The sequence below is a fragment of the Solanum pennellii genome, chromosome 7 (assembly GCF_001406875.1).
Source record: "Solanum pennellii chromosome 7, SPENNV200".
In the NCBI taxonomy this organism is placed as follows: domain Eukaryota; kingdom Viridiplantae; phylum Streptophyta; class Magnoliopsida; order Solanales; family Solanaceae; genus Solanum; species Solanum pennellii.
In genome coordinates, this window is record NC_028643.1 from 70,320,359 (window position 1) to 70,342,708 (window position 22,350).

At 31.7% G+C, this 22,350-nt stretch overlaps 2 protein-coding genes across 3 annotated transcripts; one reads left to right on the plus strand and one right to left on the minus strand.

Moving 5' to 3' along the window:
- Positions 1-9,177: 9,177 nt before the first annotated feature.
- Positions 9,178-13,483, plus strand: LOC107024584 (laccase-7-like). Its single transcript, XM_015225573.1, has 6 exons — positions 9,178-9,327; positions 10,043-10,194; positions 10,823-11,067; positions 11,706-11,834; positions 11,945-12,904; positions 13,112-13,483. Exons 1-6 carry the CDS (start codon positions 9,241-9,243, stop codon positions 13,240-13,242), a joined length of 1,704 nt encoding a protein of 567 aa, XP_015081059.1. The 5' UTR covers positions 9,178-9,240; the 3' UTR covers positions 13,243-13,483.
- An 817-nt stretch (positions 13,484-14,300) lies between these two features.
- LOC107024629 lies at positions 14,301-21,479 on the minus strand. Of its 2 annotated transcripts, XM_015225618.2 has the most exons (6): positions 21,373-21,479; positions 21,119-21,255; positions 20,875-20,947; positions 17,734-17,798; positions 15,167-15,273; positions 14,301-14,724 (listed from the first exon to the last, which is right to left on the minus strand). In XM_015225618.2, the coding sequence occupies exons 2-6, from the start codon at positions 21,251-21,253 to the stop codon at positions 14,517-14,519; spliced, it is 588 nt and encodes a 195-aa protein (XP_015081104.1). In that variant the 5' UTR covers positions 21,254-21,255; positions 21,373-21,479; the 3' UTR covers positions 14,301-14,516. The 2 variants fall into 2 exon arrangements, with proteins under 2 accessions (XP_015081104.1, XP_015081105.1); XM_015225619.2 differs by lacking the exon at positions 21,373-21,479 and having other exon boundaries at positions 21,119-21,354.
- Between the last annotated feature and the right edge of the window lie 871 nt (positions 21,480-22,350).

A 22,350-nucleotide genomic window follows, 5' to 3' on the forward strand; every position in this document is an offset into this window, starting at 1 on the left:
GATAAAATTAGCACCTAAAGTAAATATAGAATAGCAATATTTTGTCTAAAACAAATGTACAACAGCTTCCAAGTTAAAGTATGTCAAACAAAAAATTTTTATCAATTAATGAAGATTTAAGAAAAAAGGGTAGTGAACTAACAAGTAATGTGCAAAATTACTGGAGTTGCTAAGTTTTGCTTTGACTTGATTTTGTTGGTCACTTTTGTGCCTCAGTCTGTACAGCTCTATTTGGAAATAAAAAGGCATTTGACCTAAATTTAACCAAAAAAAAAAAGAGAAAAAACTAAACATATAAACATATGATCTAAATTTTCATTTAGACATTTTAATTAGACATTGTTCATTCTAGATACTTCATGTTATATTCTATTGTGTCATTTTGACAATTTTTGCTGAGTTGACATATTGTGTGTGTTACGCTGTTATTAAATGCGTAAAAAGTTTAAATATTGTACATTTTTACTTTTTTTGTTATTTCTTCTTCTTCCTTCTCTCTCCTTCCAACATCTCCTCCATTATCCACCATTGTATCCAACCTTATCCGCCTAATTTTCTCACCATTCTATTGTCATAAACATTACCGAAATTATTCAAAATCTTCGTCTAAGAAGAAAAAGATTGAATTAGGCTGTGAATCTGGAGGTTTTAATGGTGGTGCATATCTTTTTATTGCTTACTATAGGCTCTAACCATAATAATCTTCTAAGATCCCTTTCCTTTTCTGTCCTTCAATATGCAATTTTACTTCTAGGAAAGCAAAAATTATCTGATCCTAATAATTTTGACTATCTCGTCAAAAAGAAAATGATGAAATCTGTTGAAATACAATTAGGTCAAAAAGGTCACTTCTTTTATGGAGAAATTTAAGTTCTTGGTGCATCCCCAAAATCATTTATTTATGAAAGAGATAGAAGCGGAGATGAAGATTGTTATGACCGATGATATTAAAATAGATAAAGCACTTTTTATTCCATTAACCTTCCATAATTTTATCAAATTTGAAAAGTATTGTCATGATAGTAAATGAAGATGGAGAAGGAGAGATGGTGAGAAAGAAAATGGGTATTGCAGATTTTTTTATTTTTATTTTAAATAAAATATAACTTATTTAGTTTAAAAAATATGTTTTTATTTGTAGTGCATTTACACGTCATCAGCGAGTGTGTTACACTTTCCTCAGTGTTTTTGTTGATTATAATAAAAGTGACAAAATAACATAGTAGGCATCCACATAAGGTGTTTAAAATGACCAAAGAGTGGTTAAGGTGTCTAAATGAAAGTTTGTACTAAATTTAGGTGGCTACCAATGAGTTTCGCCTTACTATAATTTAAAAAAGAGAAAAGACATAAAGTGACGCTTGAAGTGGTCTTTAATTTTTTAAAAGACACCTTAATTATGCGGGTGTCCTATTACCCCCTTAAACAATTTCGATAATATATTATTACATCATTTTTCGATCAATTCCAGATTTTAAATAGCAAGTGGTTATCACACTTCAATCATTGTGTGACACATGTTAATTTAATTTGAATATAATTTTTTTTTTCATTTAAATTTTTTCTTTATTTCTCTCTCTTACTTTTTGACATATTTTAATTTTATTACTTTAATTTTAATTTCATTTTAAATTCTTCATCTTTTGCCCCTGCTTTCAAGTTAGGCATAATACATAAATATGCCCTTTAACTTGGTTTCAAATTATATTTATGCCCTTCAACTTTGGGTGTGCACAAGTAGACACTTAAACTTGTATAAAGTTGAACAAATAGACACACATGTCCTACATGTCATTTTTTGTCCTACGTGGTGTCCTACGTGTATTGTGCCATGTAGGACTCATGTGTTTATTTATTTAAAAGTTGAATAGTTAAAGTGTTTGTTTGTGTATTATGAAAGTTGGAGGTCAAAGTTAAAATTTGAAGCCAAGTTTAGGATTTAATATATGTATTATGCCTTCAAGTTATCCTTCCCCTCATATTCTTTCTTTTTTTCCCTTCTTCTTCACCTTCCACCATCAACACCCCCCACCCATACGTCAAGTTGAGTCCCTCTATTTTTTTCTTCTTGTTCTTCTTCTTCGGTCAAATTCCTCTCTTTTCAAAATTATACTATTTTTTTTAGAATTTGTGTAATGATAACAAAATTAATTATTTCTTTAAGAAAAATCAAAATATTGAAGGTATCATCAATTAGTTTATCTCATTTGCATAAAAACTTCAAAATTAGAAATGATAATTTTGAAAGATTCAAAATTCTCCAAAAATTGAAAAGTTTAATTGAAATTTGTATTTTAAAAAACTAAATAATACCTACTAATCATCTTAATCAAATTGTTCGAAATGTAATAATATATTTAGATATACCTCTAAAATTGAAGAGAGCTAAAATAATAGTAGTAAAAAAGGAAGGTGGACTTGTGGTAAAAAGTGACATCCTTGTAACCTATGTAACTCCTAAGGTCATTATCTTCACTATTTACTACACTTCTTCATTGCTAGGAAGACTTCTTCTAGTGTAAATAGTGGCGTTGTTCATTTGGTTTGTACACACAACACACAAAAAAATATAGAGTCCATAAAGTTTGTCAAAAAGAGAGTTCTTATTAGATGAATGGAGGTGTTCTATTTTATGGAGCTTTGGACTCAACTCTTGTCCAGAGATGTTGAGTTATACTTTGTGAAGATTGTTGTATATTGGAGGGACAAGTCAAAAAGGACTACTGTTGAACCGGTGAAACATTTGTTGGAATGGGCTTGAATCTCCTTAAAGAAAGCGAGATATCCGCGCCTCATCCTGAAGAGATTTATTTCTTCATTTTATTTTTAATTGTAATTTTTTATTTTGTTATCTTGTAAGTTTTTAAAGAGAAAAGACAACGTGATACCTGAAGTTGTCTTCAAATACACTAAGGGATCGTTTGGTACAAAGATTAATAATGCAGGGATTAATAATGTTGGGATTAGTAATGCATGTATTAATAATGCAGAAATTAGTAATACCGAGATTATTTTTACCAAGTGTTTGATTCACTATTTCCACCCCATCTTGTGTTTGCATTAAAACTTTATAAAAAAAACATCTTTCCAATTATAACCTTGAATTATTATGCAATTGGTTAAGGTAAATAATTGTCGGACAATATTCTTTTTATGACCTTCTAACTACCTATGGAAAGAATAGTTTTGTCTTCATGTTTGACTTTTCTTTTTTAGTTAATTTGTCATCTTAGTAAATTTATCACTTACAGATGTCAATTTTTAATTTAAAAAAAGATAAACTATCAACTTTTAAAATTGAAAAGACGGTAAACAATAGGTCAATTTTCAATTTTAAATAGATAAACTTTTAAAATTGAAAAGACGGTAAACAATAGTGTAATTCACACACACACTCTAAATAATTTGTAAGCTTAAATAAATTTACTAGCAACACCATAAAACATAAAATCAAGAAAATAAATAAAATAATTAAAATGTTTTGAGGGATATTTTTATTTTTAATAAACTTACCCCATAGTATTATAACTCATGTATTACTAATACCTCTAAATGAAAGGTATTAGTAATATATCATATAATACCATATAAAAGAAATAACTAATTTATGAATAGTTATATATAGACTCAATTTAATACCATCCATAATACATACTATTTGTTTTAATACGGTCTACCACACGACTCCGAAATTCACTCCTCCCTCAATCACACTCTCTGTCTCTGTCACTCTCCCTCAATCCAACTTTCTTTCTTTTTTCTTTCTTCTCTTCTATTTCTTTCTCATTTCAATTTAATCGGGTAATTCAATTTTAGACATGTGTTTCAATGTCTATATGATTTTTTTTTTTCAAAACTGGATGTAATTTTTTTAAAAAAAATTGTGTATTGTTTATTGCCATTCACTATTGTACTTCTTGTATCGATGTAATTAATTGTATTGTTTTTTATTATATATTTTTATTCACACGTTTTTTTTTTATTGAAAGGCAAGTAAGTATCAAATAACGAAAGAGAAAACGTTTTATAAATGTGTTTCATAAAAAAAGTTCTATCACACTTCAGAGTGGTATCATCACAATCTGAAAATCAAATAAAATGTCATTAATAAAGCACATGTTACATCTAATTAGGCATATACGATTCAATCCGTAGTTTCTTATATACCATAAACATAAGTAAAAATGATACTTGTTTATCATTAAAACGATACAATTAAATTTGTAAATGTGGTTAAACGACATTTGACCAAATGATTAGATTGTAATAAATAACTTGTAAGTGATGGATAATAAATTAGATAATTAAACAATATAAATCAAAATCTAAGATTGAATTAGTCTGAGCTTCAAGAAAGTTGATCGACAACAACATCGGAAATAGTAATACTGAATATTAAAATTGTAAGAATTTGCTAATTTGAGAACTTTACTGTAATTATATGCACGTTGATTGTGAAAGATAATTTGAGAAATGAGTTTTAAAGTAGTATTATGTGATAAAGTTTTGAACTTTACTAATAAGTGCTTAATTAATGATTTGAGACATGTGATTTGGAGAGATTAACAACTTCTCTTTAATCTAGCTAAAGAGACATCCATGCATAGGGATAATGACAATTAAACCAATCATCTTAAGACTATTAATCTTAGTAATTTTATGAAAGTATAATTAATTATTACTCCACTAGTTATTTTTGTCTTGCTAAGTCCCCTAGCTCCACCCTAACAAACACAAAAAAAGAAACTTAAATCCCAAGCAAGTGACAAGTCATAATCAACATCCCAAAAAATAATTTGACTCTCAATTTTGGTTAGGGCGTCTACCAAATATATTTAACGAACTACCTTAGGCTACCTACCTCTATGTTTCTATCAACAAGCCATTATATACACTCTCCGTCCAGTTCAGATTAGAAAATTAAGAGATAATTTATCCCTTTTATATCTATTTGACCCTTATTACTAAGTATTATTATTTTTTCAACCGGTGAGATGACTTGTAATAATCCGCGATAAAGTAGTGAAATTACCATTTTATTTATTATTTCGTAAATGTATGTCAAGTCAAACATGAACGCGTAAATATGAATGGAGGGAGTATATGTAGTTGCAATTTAGTAGTAAAAATTGAGACGCGATCAAATTAATGTACGTAACCCTCTAGTTTCTCTTTAAAACTGGGTTAATTACATCTATGATAGTTACTAGTTACTTACGCATGTTGAATTATGTTTATTAATCTACAACTTTTACTCAAGCATTTAATTTTCCTTGACATATTCAGAGGGAAAGAAGAAGGAAAAAAACTACTTACCCTAATGAATTTGCCTAGTTTGCTATTCCACTTAATTAATATTTAGTGGATCCACACATTATATTGAGTAGTTTGTAAAGATTAAGAAAAATATTAACCTAAGTGATGGGACAATATTTTTCTCTTTTTAGTCAGAAAAATTTGTATTTTTGTGCTTCTTTAAATTATTTCACCATATACCATGTAATTTCTATCCACAATTTGATGGAGGATAAATTCTCTAAGAAAAAACAAGTAATACAAGTAGATATTTACCAGAAAAAACATGTAGTAGAAAACATGTTGTTTTTTCTTAATTAGGAACCTTATGGATAAGTGATCAACTCAATCCTCATTCATATAATCCTGTTGGTTGTTTCGATTGACGTGACACTGCTTAAACTGATTATACAGTTTAAAATGATATAATTTTTTTTTAAATTTTATCACCTAAAAATAAGCCATAGACATTTATGTCTAGTCAAAGATAAAACGAAGATTTTAAAAATAATGTATATTTGTCATTTCTTGGTTGAGTATTATTAGAAGTATAAAAGTGAAATTTGGAATGAGATTTTCTGAGATCTTTTTCCTTATTTATTATTATCCTCATGCTCTACTAGCTGTCTATTTTTTAATCTCAATTAAAAGAAAAATGTGATTTGTTGAGTAGTAGAAGCAACATTTTGATACTTCAACTGTCTTCCTACTCCCTAGCTCTACAAGTTTGGGTCTCTATCCTCTCCAAATGTCACCAAATTTCAATATTCAAATTGAAGTCTTCTATAAAAGATTATTGGTTGTGACATCATTCGAAATGTCAACCAAGAAACCACTTTTTGCTCAAATAAATAAATGATATTACTCCCCCATTCCATATAATTATGGTTGTAGCTAAAAGCTTAATATGTTACTAATAAATATGCTCGTAATTAATCAGGCTTATGATAGAATGATAAATATTTTTTTAATTAAAAGTTTTGGAATTATGAAATCATCTTTGATAGAGAACGCTTTATTCTTTCATTAAGTTTCTCAGCACGATTTCATATGAAATTATCGCATATATCATATAAAACAAGTGAAATTTTCTAATATATTTATGCGTATTTCCGTGGGCATATGATTTGACCATCTATCAACCATGTAGTATATAGTTTATTTTCATTCAAAAACAGTGGAGTCCACAAGTTAGTTTGCGTTTGCACATCATATGACTACTTCCTTCCACAAATATATCGTGGCACATTGTTTTCTGTTTTTAAAAAACGGTGACGTGGAATGGTAAAATTGAGAATTAAATTATCTAGGGTTAAGTAACTTAAGTCTAGAAATATCCCTTCAAATAAGCACATAATTTTTTTTTACAGGATTTAGCGTGTGTTTAGTAGGAAGAAAAATGTCTTTTTTTAACGAAAATAAATGAGTTCTTTATTATTTTCTTGTGTTTACTGTGTAAATAAAAAAATATTATTTTAACAGTATTTCGAATAATAATCTAGACAAATATTAAGCTGGGATGAGGGCATGAGGTTATGTGGACTGAGGGTGAATATGAAGTGGACGCGCTGAAAGGTAGGAATACACTAATACTGATGAAACTTATTTTTTCTATTTTCACTAATATATTTACCATAATTATTGTATTCTTGAACTTCTAACCAAGAGACTAATTTCTTAATTAAATATAGAAATTCAACTAATTATTATGAGACAGTAATACATATAAAAACCATAAATCCAACGTACTCCATATGTCAAAAACAATTGTGTTTGCACTGCCGTAAACTTTAGCCTTTCTATTTTTAAATATTATGAAGCTTAGTCCAAATAGAGAGAAGTGAAGCAGGTATAACCGACTCTAACTTACTTTAATATTAATATATATATTCTTACAAGTTACTGTCATTGTTTCTAAATCACTAACATAATGAACTTAGGTCTTGGTTCTTCTACCTTGTATACTAGCAGAACAAAGAATACGATGATGCTCTTATGAGTATACAGTTAATTATATTCTAATTCTAATAATTTCTCAAGATAAATATGCGTATATACACATAAAATTTTTTTGATGTGCCTCTGATTACAAGGTACACTTTTCTCATTGAGATTTGAGGGCTTTAAAAGTATGTTAAGAATAAGGTAAAAGAAAAAAACTATCCGAACATTTTATATATATATCCTATTAATTGCTCTCTTGTCAATATTATTATAAGTTGGTTAATAATTGGTATTGCGTGTGAAATAAGATCCATTCAATAGTAGTTTAGATTACCTTAATCTTGATTATAGTAGAAAATTTCAATATTCATACGATGGAGAATGTATTTTCACATGATGGAGTACTTTATTTCTTATCAGTCCCTTTTTGTTGTCATATTGAATATCGCTTGCTATTTACTCTACGGTATGCTCTTCGTCTAATAATACTTGTTCATTATTAATTTGATACATAAATTAAAAAATAAATGATAAAATTAATTTAATCAAATCATCCTTAGATAATTGGACATACAAATAAAGATGAACGGAGGGGATAACTTTTGTATTTTAACCAACAATGTAAAAAAAGCTAAAATTTGACAATTTTTTGGACTTTGATAATTCTGTTTTTTTCCATGCTAGCTGCCCTTGGCCGGTTGCCCAAATTAAGAAAATATAAACTAAAAAAAGTTTGATATTTTAGCCTTTTGATTTCATTTTATTGAATACTGTAACATTTAGAGTATAATTATATCACCATGATATCGATGATTTGAAATTTTGACAGTGAAAAAATTTTAGAATGTTTTTTGTATACAAATGTCAATAGAACCTCAACTACTAACGATAAAGGAAGCTACCTAACTCTAAATAAAAAGAAGCTTGTTGGAATTAAACCATTGAGAAAATTCTAATAAATAAAATAGAGGAGGAAACAGTCAAATTTAACATATGTAGATCTTTAAAAAAAAATGAAATTGAATTTATGGCTATCTGCTAGAAAGTCTTGTTCAAATTAGTATTTATTTGATGGCCAACTCAAGCTATCTTATAACTAACTTTTAATTACTTAATTATTTTTTCCAAATTTTCAGAACCCATTTTTCAAATGCCTCGTTTTGCCTTAAACAAAGTCTTATACGCAATCGTTGAAATGTTTAGGAAATAAAATTAGATAGACCCTATAGAAAGTTAGATTAGGAAAATGTGAAATCAAATTTTAGCAAAAAGGGTTAAAAAAAGTATATGAAGAAGGGAAATGTATACTTCTGATTAAATAGTACTTCTAGTCTCAAATTATTTATCGTATTTCTCTTTTTCTTAATGTGACAAATACTCCGTAATTAAAGAAGATTTTTTTGGACTAGTTTACCCCGATTTATGAATATAATCCCACTTCATTGTATATTTGTATTATCAACCAACAATTCATGAGGTGTTTGTACAATAATATTAATTTCATCTTTAACTTCTAAAACAACAAACATTCTCTCCGCCTGTTTTTACTTGTTCAGTATTTATTTGACACACCTCTTAAAGAGTGATAAAATTAAAATAATAATTTTATATATCACCCTTTGAATATACTAAATTTTTGAGCTCATAGTAACTAATAAGGGTAAATTAAGAATTACTGATAAATTATCTCCTCATTTTTCATATTGGACAAGAAAAAACTAATAGTGGACAAGTAAAAGTTAGAAATGAAAAAACAATTTAAGACAATTATTTTTAAAAAGTATGACCAATAATTTGAATGGGAGAGTATATTAATCGTGATTTGTGTGTGTACATTTCTTAATTAGAAAAATATAGGTGCCGCCTGTGACTTTCATAGGTGTACAAAACTTATTTCTTGTTGTTATATAAAGGCATTCATTTCTCATTTTTCTCTTCATCACTCAATATTCTTTCAAGTTCTATAGTCTTTACACATTGAATTATTTTATTTAAGAGAAAATGAGGCATCAAATTTTCTTGTTATTAGCTATTTTTGCTTCTTGTTCTTCATTGGTTTCAGCTGAAGTTGTTGAGCATTCTTTTCATGTACGTACTATATTACTAATATCTTCTTTTAAAAAAATTTCCCATGCAAAATATATTGCTATATAGTCAACTCTTCATAAAACCTTTTTCCATAGAAATGCATATAACAATTATTTAGATTTTTTCATAAGACTATTTCTTTTCATCTTTATTTTTTAGTCCGTCTAAAAATAACAATGTCTTTTCTCATTTAGAAGTATGGAATATCACTTTCATTTGTTTCTTTCAAAAATCATTTCTTTTTGGAAAACATGTAATTTATAAAAATTGAAATTTTTATGATGAAAACGCTGATTTTCAAATAAAGTCAAAATTATTCCATAAAAAAAGTAAAAACTTATGACTAAACGGGTATAATATTCCCATTATTCCGTATGATATATGATAGATAGAAACATGCATGTATCTGATTGACCATGTTTTCGTTACACCTCATCTAATAAGTTTTTTATTTAAGAAAAATGACAAAAATTATGAAATTGCATTTGGTAGAATTACTTCTATTTTAATTTAGGATTTAACTAATTATATACACTTGCAGTAAATAAAAATTGTCTGCATTATAATTAGTGTATTTTAACCATGGTATATATGACAGGTTTCCTACCTTATTTTTGTAGTTGTTATTACTTTTATATCTAATTAATGGTAGAAGCTAAAGTACACTTTAATTAACTAATGTAGTTTTTATGATTTTTTTTAAAAAAATATATAGGTGCAAAACCGTACTATAACGAGATTGTGCCGTAGACAAGTAATTACTGCTGTAAATGGAAGTCTTCCTGGTCCAACCATACGTGTAAATGAAGGGGACACCCTTGTTGTTCATGTCTACAACCTTTCACCTTACAATCTCACTATTCATTGGTAAGTTTTCAATTTCAATTTTAAGTTCAAATGCTGAACCACGATTTAAAGTTTATGATTTTAACTTTTGAATTTGTCACCGAGCCCCTAGCTTGTCTGGTTTTTTTTTCTTACTCCATCGATTAGAGAATAGTGTTTTCATTCATTCTCCAATAAGACTCGAACATTCAAACTTATAATTGATGGTGGAGAATGTGCTCAACCACTAGAGATAGCTCGCCTCGCAATTAAATATTATATCCTTTTCAATTTGATTGTTCTATTTTAACTTGATATAGAATTTAAAAATAAATACTTACAACTTTTGATTTTTTTAGTCTTAAGTCAAAGAAATTGTAGAACGTGTCAACATACTACATTTTATATGGAAAATCAAAATTAAAGAGTTGCTAAAAAAAGAAAAAGAACATTCTGTTTTTTTTTTTACTGAAAAGAAAAGCAGAACAAGCAAATTGAAACGGATAAAATATTTATTATTATAATATTTAATAAATTACCTAATACAAATAAAATTAGATAATCCAATGTGTCAACTATCATTATCAGATTAGATAATATCATATTAGGTAATAATGGAATGACGTGTAAAATAAAAAATAATGCAAGTTTTTATAATTAATTTATGCAGGCATGGAGTTTTCCAGCTATTAAGTGGGTGGGCTGATGGGCCGGAGTTTGCGACCCAGTGCCCGATCCGACCCGGACATAGCTACACATACAAGTTTAAAATAACAGGACAAGAAGGGACTCTATGGTGGCATGCACATGTATCATGGCTTAGAGCCACAGTTCATGGTGCACTCATCATTAGACCAAAAAAAGGACACTCTTATCCTTTTCCTAAACCTTATAGAGAAGTTCCCATCCTCTTAGGTAACTTTAATTAATCCTTTCATCAATTATGATTTTACTTTGACGTTACTGAATCACTTTTGTTAGAGAGTGTTTCATCTTTAACATGAAAACTACGGTGAAAATTTGAATTTAGTTGAGCTTCAATATGATATCAAAAATTGTGTGAGAAACAGAAAAACAAAACTAGTATGTGAGTCCAATACGAGCTTAAACAAGCGATATAAGTTATTGATGATTTTATATACGGTAATTCAATTCATTTGGCATTGAGATACATGATAGAGTCACCTTAGGTGGTTTAATGCACATCTTTTGTCAAAAAGTATGTGGTGTAGAGAGGTTAAATGTTAATTATTATAAGAGTATATTTAATTTTGTACACAATCGATCGAGAAAAACTTGTCATCATAGCCTTGACACCTCTTCAATTCTCTAAAGACGCACACTACTTAAATAAGTAAAAAAAAAATCATATATGGTGAATCAATCACCTTCGCTTCTTCATAAGTTTATTTTCTTATATTTTGACTCTCTTAATGAAAATTCTGATTCCAGGTTACTTCTAACCTATTGATAAAACTACATGAAGAATAATGTTCTATTTTTCTAATTAAGAAAAGGAAAATATTGAAATCATTTTAAATATGTTAATGCAGGAGAATGGTGGAATGCCAATGTTGTGGATGTGGAGAATGCAGCGCTAGCAACTGGCTCAGCACCTAATAACTCTGATGCTTACACTATTAACGGCTGGCCGGGCAATCTTTACCCTTGCTCCGTTAATCGTAAGAACTACATATATACACTTGATATATTCAACGAGTTTATAGCCTTGACCGACAGGTCGTGATAATTATCTTGCTAACTTTTGAATTTTTGTTTTCATTTCTATTAGAAACATACAAGTTGAAGGTGAAACATAGGAAAACATATCTCCTTCGTATCATCAACGCTGCGCTCAATAACCAACTCTTTTTCAAAATCGCCAATCATAAAATGAAAGTTGTCGCGGTTGATGCTGCTTACACTGATCCCTACGTCACGGATGTAGTTGTCACCGGGCCGGGCCAGACGACTGACGTCCTCTTGACGGCCGATCAGCTACCGGCGTCGTACTACATGGCGGCTAACCCCTATGCTAGTGCAGCCGGGGTGCCATTTGACAACACCACAACTAGAGGAATTATAGTGTATGAAGAAGCACTAGTACCATCAACTCCCATAATGCCAATTTTACCTGCCTTTAATGACACACCAACAGCCCATAAGTTTTTCACCAACATAACTGGGCTTGTAACAAGCCCATTTTGGAACCCACCACCTCGAAAAGTCGACGAACACATGTTTATTACTATTGGGCTGGGCCTAACTGCTTGTGGAAAATCAAGAAATGCAACATGTGGAGGCCCAAATGGACAACGATTTTCGGCTAGTATGAACAATGCATCTTTCCAGTTTCCAGACAAGATTTCAATGTTGGAGGCATTTTTCTACAATGTTGCTGGAGTTTACACTACTGATTTCCCAGACAAACCACCATTGAAGTTTGACTATACAAACCCAAATAATAGCATGAATCCTGCTATTATAATGACGAAAAAATCGACAAAAGTGAAGAAAATTAAGTTCAATTCCACAGTTGAAATTGTGTTCCAAAATACTGCTTTGATTGGGATAGAAAATCATCCTATTCACTTGCATGGATTCAATTTCCATGTATTGGCGCAAGGCTTTGGCAATTACAATCCTGCAGTCGATAGGAAAAAATTCAACCTTGTTAATCCACAAGAACGTAACACAATTGGTGTTCCAGTTGGAGGATGGGCTGTCATTAGATTTCGAGCTAACAATCCAGGTAAATAAATATATAGCACGTCCATTTGAAATATAATTTCTTTTTGTAATCATGTCTGTTACGTTCCACCAGCACATGTATTTTTGCCTCGAGTGGAATCAAACGAGACATAGGTCTCAATCAATCTTTTCATTTACCACTAAGTCATACTTTTCGAAACAAACTTCGTTGATATATTTGTTCTAATTATTAATGTGGAAATTACAGGTGTATGGTTGATGCATTGTCATTTGGATGTTCACTTGCCTTGGGGTTTAGCAACAGCTTTTGTTGTTGAAAATGGGCCAACATTATCAACTATGCTACCTCCTCCTCCACCGGATCTACCTAAATGCTAGATCATTATGTTCCTTCTTTAATTTTTTTTGGAGTGATTATATGATTCTTGTTCAGTTTTGTTTTTAATTTTTTCAATTGTACAAGTGAGTCATTTGTTTTTCTGGTCATTCTTTTGACTTGTTAAACAAACATGGGTGTATTTAGTTATATCATTCTTTAAGATTCTGTGAAGTGTAACGTCTCATCATTGTGTTCTTTTATTATGATAAATAAGATTTTGTCTTTGGGATTCCCATTAAACAGTAAGTAGTATTTTACTTTTAACTCTTTACATATACCATCACCACCAAAATAAGATAAATAAGATTGTCTTTATGTTCTTTATATATACCATCACCAAATCAGCCACAAATGGCACTTCCATAGGTTATGCCATGTACAAGAGAAGTGTGGTGAGGGTAGTATATACACAGCCTTATCCTCTCTAATGAAGCTAGAGAGGTTATTTCTTATAGACTCTATTTCTAAAGTTAAGCGGAAATGCCAAGACTAACATGAAAAAGCCTAATGTTCCACCACAGTGATTCTAACCCAAATCCAGGTTTACCATGTGGCTACTGATGCATGACAGGTTACTATTAACAGCTGATAGAACCAGAACTTACCACCCTCTAATTTGAGGTCGGTTTTTAGCATTTTTTTAGTAGTAAAATGTCGTATCAAAGGTGTGAGGAAACAAGAGGCCACTTGACAAAGTACACCAGAAACTATCGAATAGACTCCTCAGATGGCTGCAAAGAAAGCCTACCACAGCAAGGTCCTCTTCACTGGACAGTCAAGAATGCAAAGGGGATTCTTCAGCTGCTCAGATTTTCAGAATGGTGGAAGCCGAAACAGTGATTGACAGAAACCAACTGAACTACTAAGATTGGAAAGAGAAATACAATGCGGGTAATCAACCCCCCACAGAGTAGATGAATATTCACGTATCAATCAACTGAACTACTAAGATACCACGGTACTTAATGATATGAATGGTTAGTTACCAGAAAGAAAAGATAAAACCTCATCATGTGAGCTTCAATCTCACGAGCTAAGAGGAATTTTCTCCAACCCATTTGGGAGCCAACTACTATCCCAATTAACATTAAGATTTCAAACCCTGATTGGTAATTAAGAAATAAGAAAACACAGTCCGATGACAAGGTATTATAAACAATAATATGGTTTATTAACATTTGATAAACTACACGGCTTTTCTGTACTAGCAGTAATTTCGACAGAACCAAAAAAAAATAGCCATTGGACCTCGTTTTGTCAGCAAGTTAGGGGATTATCCTCTACTGTGGGAAGTAGATGCACCCTTAGGTAATGTTTCTGATGCAGTAACAAGATTTTCTGGCGATTTAGACCTTATTAGTGGTCGTCGTAAAAACCTTAGTGGCCATCTTTTAGGTTTTATTTGTCCCAACAATTTCATCTGTTCTCTTCTAAAATTTCTGTTTGCGTACCATTTTCCACCTCGAAAACCCAAGCCATACCTGAAATCAAAGGCACAAAAAGCAGATCAAAGGGCGTTACTGCATGTGTACCAAATCAGGTTTTGAGTTCTTGATATTTTCTAAGACAGTTGATGAGGACACCTTTCTAGCTTTTTTTTTCAACAAAAGTTTCTAAATGTCTAAAATTATATAGAGAAAGGAGAGCTGCATAACAAAATAAAAGAATTATGGTGAGAGGGGATGTAAAAGCGAATCTGTGTTTGATTACACTATTTTTGACCATTAACACTAAATTTGAAAATTTCCCAACGATAATTAGAAGCAATGAGAACTTCTTACCAACGAAAAAACTAAAATGATAGAAGGACAATAGGGCAATGAATAGAACAAGAAAATGGCTATCTTAACAAGCTGGGAGAAGGGAAAAAAAAAAAAAATAGAACAAGCACAAGGTAACTGCTAAGAAGAAAAAATGACAAACCCGAGAATTAGTGTGGTTCCAGCAGTTGCAGCACAAGCGGGAATACTAATGGATCCAGACACAAGCTTCTTAAATTCAGGATCTTCAATCTGATAATCTTTCTTCATCTGCCAGATAAAAAGGTCATGTTAAGAGCTAATAAAACTTAAAAGAATTGCTTGTGGCACATAAGAAAACCAATGTGGTCCATGGAAACTGCTAAAATAAGACTGATCATGTGAGAGCAGTGTTATCAAAGGCGAAAAGCGCAAAAAAGCTTAAAGGTCCATGGGGGCTTTAAGCGCAAATAAAGTATGGGCTTTAGTGAAAAAGGCGCAAAGGGAGAACAAATATAGGACCAAAAAAAGTGAATTTTTTTCTGATAAAGTGAATAATCACTGTTTAGTGCCACTTCATCAGAAGAGGCTCATTGGCAAGGAAAAGTTTGCCTTATAGCCTTGATGACGACACTGAAGTGCACATAAAGCGAGGCGAAGCACTCAACAGATTTTGAGCCTCGCTTCAGGGGCTTAAGCGCGCCTTTGACTACACTGTGTGAGAGTACCCAAATGATTTTGCTCATATCAAGCAATATCCCACCAGCTGAAGCTTCAGTAACCTGTCCCACAACCCCTTAAGTGCCACCCAACCCAGCATCCCCAAAGACCCTTTTGTTAGCACTTCTTTCCTTTTTCCATGTTCATAAAGCTTAGTTCCATGAGATATTAAGATCTTGGTAGTCCATTGCCACAGAGAGCCAACCTTTAGAGACCGCAAAATGAAACTTCCAAAACTAACCTATTCTAGTAAAAAAGAAACCATGCAATAAGGAATCAGTGGTTGTTTTGGAGCTGAACAATATGTTAATAAGGATACTCAGGGAAATAACCTATATATTGATGTTCGACTACTCACTCTAACGTTTTATTTTGGGATAACAAAGAAATCCCTGCTTGGTTGGTTAGCTGACCAATATCAAAGTTAGAGCACAGGTCAAACCAGTAGGAGTGTGGGCCTGCCCCTCTACCCTCGTCCCACTTATGCACCAGATTTTAGTAGAGTCACATTTGTGGACATCTGCCTATGCCACATCCATTTTGTACTTCTTTTACCAGGAAACAAAGCAATGTGGCAAATTATTTATGATAATTCGTTCAGGGTTTTATTTTTTATTTTTTATTTTTTCTTACATGAGTACAATCAATTTGTAGCAGTTGAAAGCAAACATGAGGGGATGGTGGTGGATGTTGGAGAACGAGTGGTTTGGCCAATAGAGGTAGGAGAACAAACTAGATACAGGTGAATGGAGAAGTACCAGTTGTGGAATGACAACAAACATGATCACAACGGAGTCAAGAAACAAAGGAAGTGATCGGCGGAAAAAAATTGAGAGTCTTGAAGTAAAATCTTTGATATTTGTAATAATCAGATTACTTTGGCCAGGCCAGCCCCCACTTTATCCTTCTGCATGCCCAACCATTGGCATTCCTATAAGAAGCATTGAGTGACTTGCGGTTTTCTAGGAGGCGGGTTGCCTAAGGCTGCTAGGAAGGTGAGTATACAATGTATAGAAAATTGAGTGTTTGTCGTAGAAAACCACATCCTTCTGTAAAATTTTCTACTTTTTGGTATACTCCTTGTATGCATGTATCTTTGACCTTCATTCATAAAATATTATTACTTTATCAGTTGTGGAGGCTTTTCATTAGTCTCATGGGTTTTGCTTGGGCTATGCCTAACAAAATCACACATCTTTTGTACAGCTGTGGAGAAGTGGGTGGGAGCTGCAGACATAGATAGATGGAGGATTGCCCCAGCCTGTATTTGGTAGACTGTTCGAAAAGAAAGAAATGCTAGATATTATGAGAGCAAGAGTTATGATCTTCAAAAGATCAAAACAAAATTGTATCAGACTTTTTTGCTTCTGGTGCAAACAGATGTATTTAGAGGACACTGAATCCATTATAGATATCCTAGATTCCTGCTAGAATTTAGATTTAGTTTTCTTACATTTTTGACGAGTAAACATGGTTTTCAGTGCAACCCATGTACTGGTTCAGTGAAAATTCACAAATGATACCTTCTCAACAAAAAACCGAAGAAGAAGAAGAAGGTAACACACAAGCTGGCGAACATGTAAAACTTAGTTAACTCCACAGTCCATACTCCATGCCATGCTTAACAATAAATCTTAAACAATTCGGTCCATATCCATAGTATGTAGAGAAGGTCGAATTCCATGTGTACTCTAATTACAAATTACCCAAAGAAGACAACTTTGCCACATCTTCTCATTGCCTTGGGGATAAAAAAAGAACTACTCAAAGGTTTTATGCGACACTTGATCACAAATAATTTTAGGTTGTAAAAATTTATTTTTAAACTTCATGTATTTAATTGCACTTATTTGTATCAAAAATAATTACACTAATTTGTAAGGGCATATTGTTGAAGAATTAATACCAACAAGCTTACACCCCTTCTATATTGCACTCCAACAAATTCTCTTGTGTAGTAAACATCTTATTCTTTTGAACAAAAATAGTAAAATATTTGTGGGACAACATTATTCTGCAATGAGAACTTACAGCTTTCTCTATAGATTCAAGCCGTTGATCAACTCTCGATTCATGAAGATGTCTTAAAGTATAACCTGCAATTGTTTGACAGCTTAAATATGGCATAACCGAAGTATCAAGGGAAAGAAGAGTAACTAATATAAACATAAAACGAACAAGAGATTAATATATGCACTTCTAGCACGTATTTAGCAGATAATTCTAAGGAACCAAGTCAACCAATATAAGCCAAATCCACATTTGTGCACCAAACAAGACAATTCACAATGTAGCCAAGGGTTCAAATCCAGATAGACCACGCATCATATAAGAAGACAAAGGAGATACTCTAACGAAAAAACACACTTGACGCTGTCAATCAAATGTTGTGCTGTGAATATACAAGAGAAGCATCAAGCCATCAAAGAAATGTGAAGCCAGGCACAATGAAGTTGGAGATGAGACTTTTACATATTTTAAAGATAGGTCATATGAACATCCCTGACAAACAACCTTAAAAATCTCATTCACTCAACTGTCAGCTGATCAATTATGCAAAATAACAGTCTCACTGATGGGCAAGATATCTAAAATTATAGGTCATATTCAATGGATCAGAAATTCTTGCATATTGGAGATACTCTAATATGCTTGCGGTCAGCTGATTTTTAAAAACCAAACAGTGTTTATAGAGCTAATAGACATCTTATTTGTCAGGAATGGAGAAATCCTACGAGTTAGTTGACAGATGAGCACGTTGGAGAGCAGATCAAAGTTTAAGTTGCAAGCATAATGGTAGCAGCACTATATCGAATGGCAAGAATTTACTGTTTAAAATGCTTAAGTTATGAATGCAACTATATTTTATAATTTCTTAATTATAAAATGTGTAATCATTTCTTCACTTCATGTCAACTTTTACTTTATTTTTGCCTTTTCCATCCCTTTAATGTATGGTGTACCAGCATTGCAACAGCTCCTTGGTTGTCCTTGGCATAGTCAACTCCCAAAATGTCTAGTATCAGATCCCAGATTTGCTTGATGAAAGAGTAATAGAAGAAGAGGTGATTGATATCCTCATTTTGCCTTCACTAAAGGCGAGTGATATCCTCTTTTTGGCTTCCATTTTTAGTGAATGTCTGCTACATTTATTGACGATTGACCCCTCTTTCTAGTGATTTTCATGAGTTAAGCATGCTCCCTAGTCTACTATCCAGGTGAAATACTCCAGCCTCAAAGTGCCTTTTACCTCCAAATACACTCCCAAGGCCAATGACAAAGGTAGCAGAAAGGTCACTTGGTTGGTTGTACCATGCTTTTACTGTAAATTTTCCTTTTGCATCACCTTTCCAAATCATAAAATCAGGTCCGGAAATACAGGATTGTTGTTGTGAAACTGGAGCAGTAACAAGGACACAGTGTCCACTTCCCAGTCATTTAAGCTACACCAGAAGTTGATATTCCTGCATTGATCCAACCAAAATCCTGCCAAAACTTGTTTGTCCTCCATTTCCAACTTGAAGTAAGTTGTTGGAATGGAAGGAGCTCTAATTAAAGATTCAAATCTTTTTTGTTACGAGTTGGATTTGGCTGCTGCAGGAACCTAAAAATTTCTGACTCCTCAACAAAAGTTTGCTTTAGTTCTATTAGTTTAATTTCAGAGCATTCCTCAACCACGTCCCCTCCCTCTACACGCCCTCGGCCATATGCATCTAAATCAAGTTATGGTAATTTTTGAGGATTTAGAAAAATTTCACATGAATCATTGTTATATAATTATTCAGTTAGTTAGCAGGTTCAGCTGCTAATTATCTGGATGTCAAAGATGGTTCTGACCAGTATAATAAACTTATTCAGAAGTCAAACCTCCTCACACCAGATCTGATATATCCTTTGTTGTTTAAACCTCAATCAATTTATGCAATCTTCAAGGGTTCCCTGCTACAATCTCATGTCCTCGAAACATCAAGAAAGATCCTACGCACAGTTTTAATGTGCCTCTTTGCTTCTTTTCAACTCAAGTTTTCTGAACAGTGATCACGGAGACCAGTTTTTGTCTGTGTGGTTTTATTAGGTATCAGATTGCTCTGTTGGAAGTCTAAGAAGCAGCTTGCCATTTTTTAAATCTTCAGCAGAGGCTATATATAATTCGATTAGAGAACTGGTGGTACAATTGTCTTAGGTATTTAGACCGCTAGATGAACTGATTGTCACATCCATTACTCTTGTCCCTTGGACTGTGACAATCAAGTATCCATTTACCTTACTGGATCCAGTTTCTTTTAAAAGCACAAAACACATTGAGCGTGATTGTCATAGCAGGGAGGAATTGATTGAGACTATATGTCAATTCGTTTTACGCTTATCTGTCTCAATAGGCAGATCATTTTACTAAGTCACTACCATTCCCTACCTATAATGATCTCCTAACAGGGATCCAACTAGAACGAGGGTGTTGGCAAGAAGGCTTATATGCAAGAGGAGCTCACTCAAGCAAAGAAGACTTCGTCTTTACATCATACTCAAGAGATTGTAGGTGATTAAGTAGCTAAAATTCTTTTCATTAATCAGTCCATTCCAGTTGGTATAACATTTGATTATATACTTTGGACCACATTAATTTAGATATGGTACATTGCAAGTAGCAGCATCTTGTATATAACTGGAGAAGTGTGTGTTACACATAGAATAAGATTGTTGAAACTTCCTTCAAGTTCTTTCTACATTCTCTCTAAAAGCTTTGACTTGTGTATGGTGTTCAATGAATTTTGTCAAAAACTCATCTTTCTCAATGACCAACCTCTCCCATTCAAGTTTTTTTCACTTTTTAAGGGACAAGTTCATTTTCATTCCCTCCATATGGGAAGTGTGAAGCAATTTCACTAAGAATTCCCTAAAATTGGATGACACAATGCAAACTAGAATAGGCTGATTGATCCAGGTAGTGAGAGACAAGCTCCAATCAAAAAACACAACGTGTACGCTAGAAAGTGTATAGGCAAGCCTCTTCTTACTTATTAAATGAAGAATAATTACTCTCTTGCATATCAAAACTTCTTCACAAGAGAAAGAATGAAAAACAGCATTAAATGGTAATAAATGAATACCCCAAAACTCCAACAAGAATTAGCAAGCAAGTTAATAAAAGTGAGGACAAAACCATCAACATACCGAACCATGCTGTAGCAACTGATGCTATTGACGTCGAGATTGTGAACACCACCTTATGCCTCTCAAATATATCCTATTCCCCAATAAAATCACACCAAAACAAAAGAAAGAATTTACATTTTCACTATTACATATGTTCATTCTCACACAAAAATAAAAAACTTTAATCTAAAACCCATAAAAACAATCAAATATCCATCAAAGAATCACAAAAAGAAAATTCAAAAAGAAGAAAAGACAGTACCTTTGTTGAATAAAAAGTGTCCTGAATAGCAGACCATGAATTAGAAGCTTTTCTTTTCAACTGAGGCACTGTTAGACGATTAACAATTGATGAACCAGAGATTCTAAACCGCTTCAAACCTCTGTAAATGTACATGGCTGCCAGCAAATTCGCAAAAATAAAAATAAAAATACTATGAATTATCAAAATTTAGGAGAAATAGGCTTTGTTTCTTCGTAAATTAACTTTGGCAAGAGAAAATTAAGCTAATATACCTCAAACTGTTTTCAGTTCAGAGTGATTAACTTGCGGAATGGGCAAAGTCTACTTGAAATTGAATAGAATTTGTCACTTCTGTTATAGGGTTAACTGTTAAGCTATAAATGTCTGAGGTTAAAATAATTTTTTTAGTATTTTAAAAGTGAATTAAGAATTTGATTTTAAGTTAAAATAATAAAAATAAATTAATAATTACTTTCTCCGTCCATTTTTATTTGTTTACGCTTTTTAAAAGTCAATTTGACTAATAACTAAAGTTAAATTAAATTATGTTAATTTGATATTTTAAATAAAAAATTTAGATATTCAAAAATTATATGAAAACTACTATAGATTGTAATTTTTTGCATATCAATTTGATAAAAAAAATACATCTTAAAATGTTAGTCAGAGTTCATATAGTTTGACTCTAATAATAGAAACTATGACAAACAATAGTGAATGGATATGAATTAAAATTTCTACCTTACCATTTTTTATGTATAAGTTATAGGCTAATTCAAACAACCTCTAACTAGATCAGTTAATATGGCTAAATTCGTTGGGTCAGAATGGTATAACTCGAGATTTAATAGGGTTGGGATAAGATTTTTGGAGTCCATTTAAGAGAATAAATTTTTAGCGCAACCTGAAAAAGTTTGCTTATTTGTAGGGCTTGAGAAATATCGACGGGGCCGGTCCGTGGATTAATAAAAATTAATTAAAAATATAATATAATATTAAAATTTAAATTAAAGAGAGTCTAAACTCAAAACAATTAATTTTTTTATTTAAATATTTACACTCTTACTTGAAAAAAAAACTTGATAAATATTATAAAGATAATTTTATTTGTAGATTTGATTAACAAGTAATAACATCAACATCATGTAATACGTTTTGTCGATATTTATGATTATATTTTTAAATTATAATTATAATTTAATTTAATAATTATATAAAAAAATATAATTTTTGGAAAAGTGGACTGACCC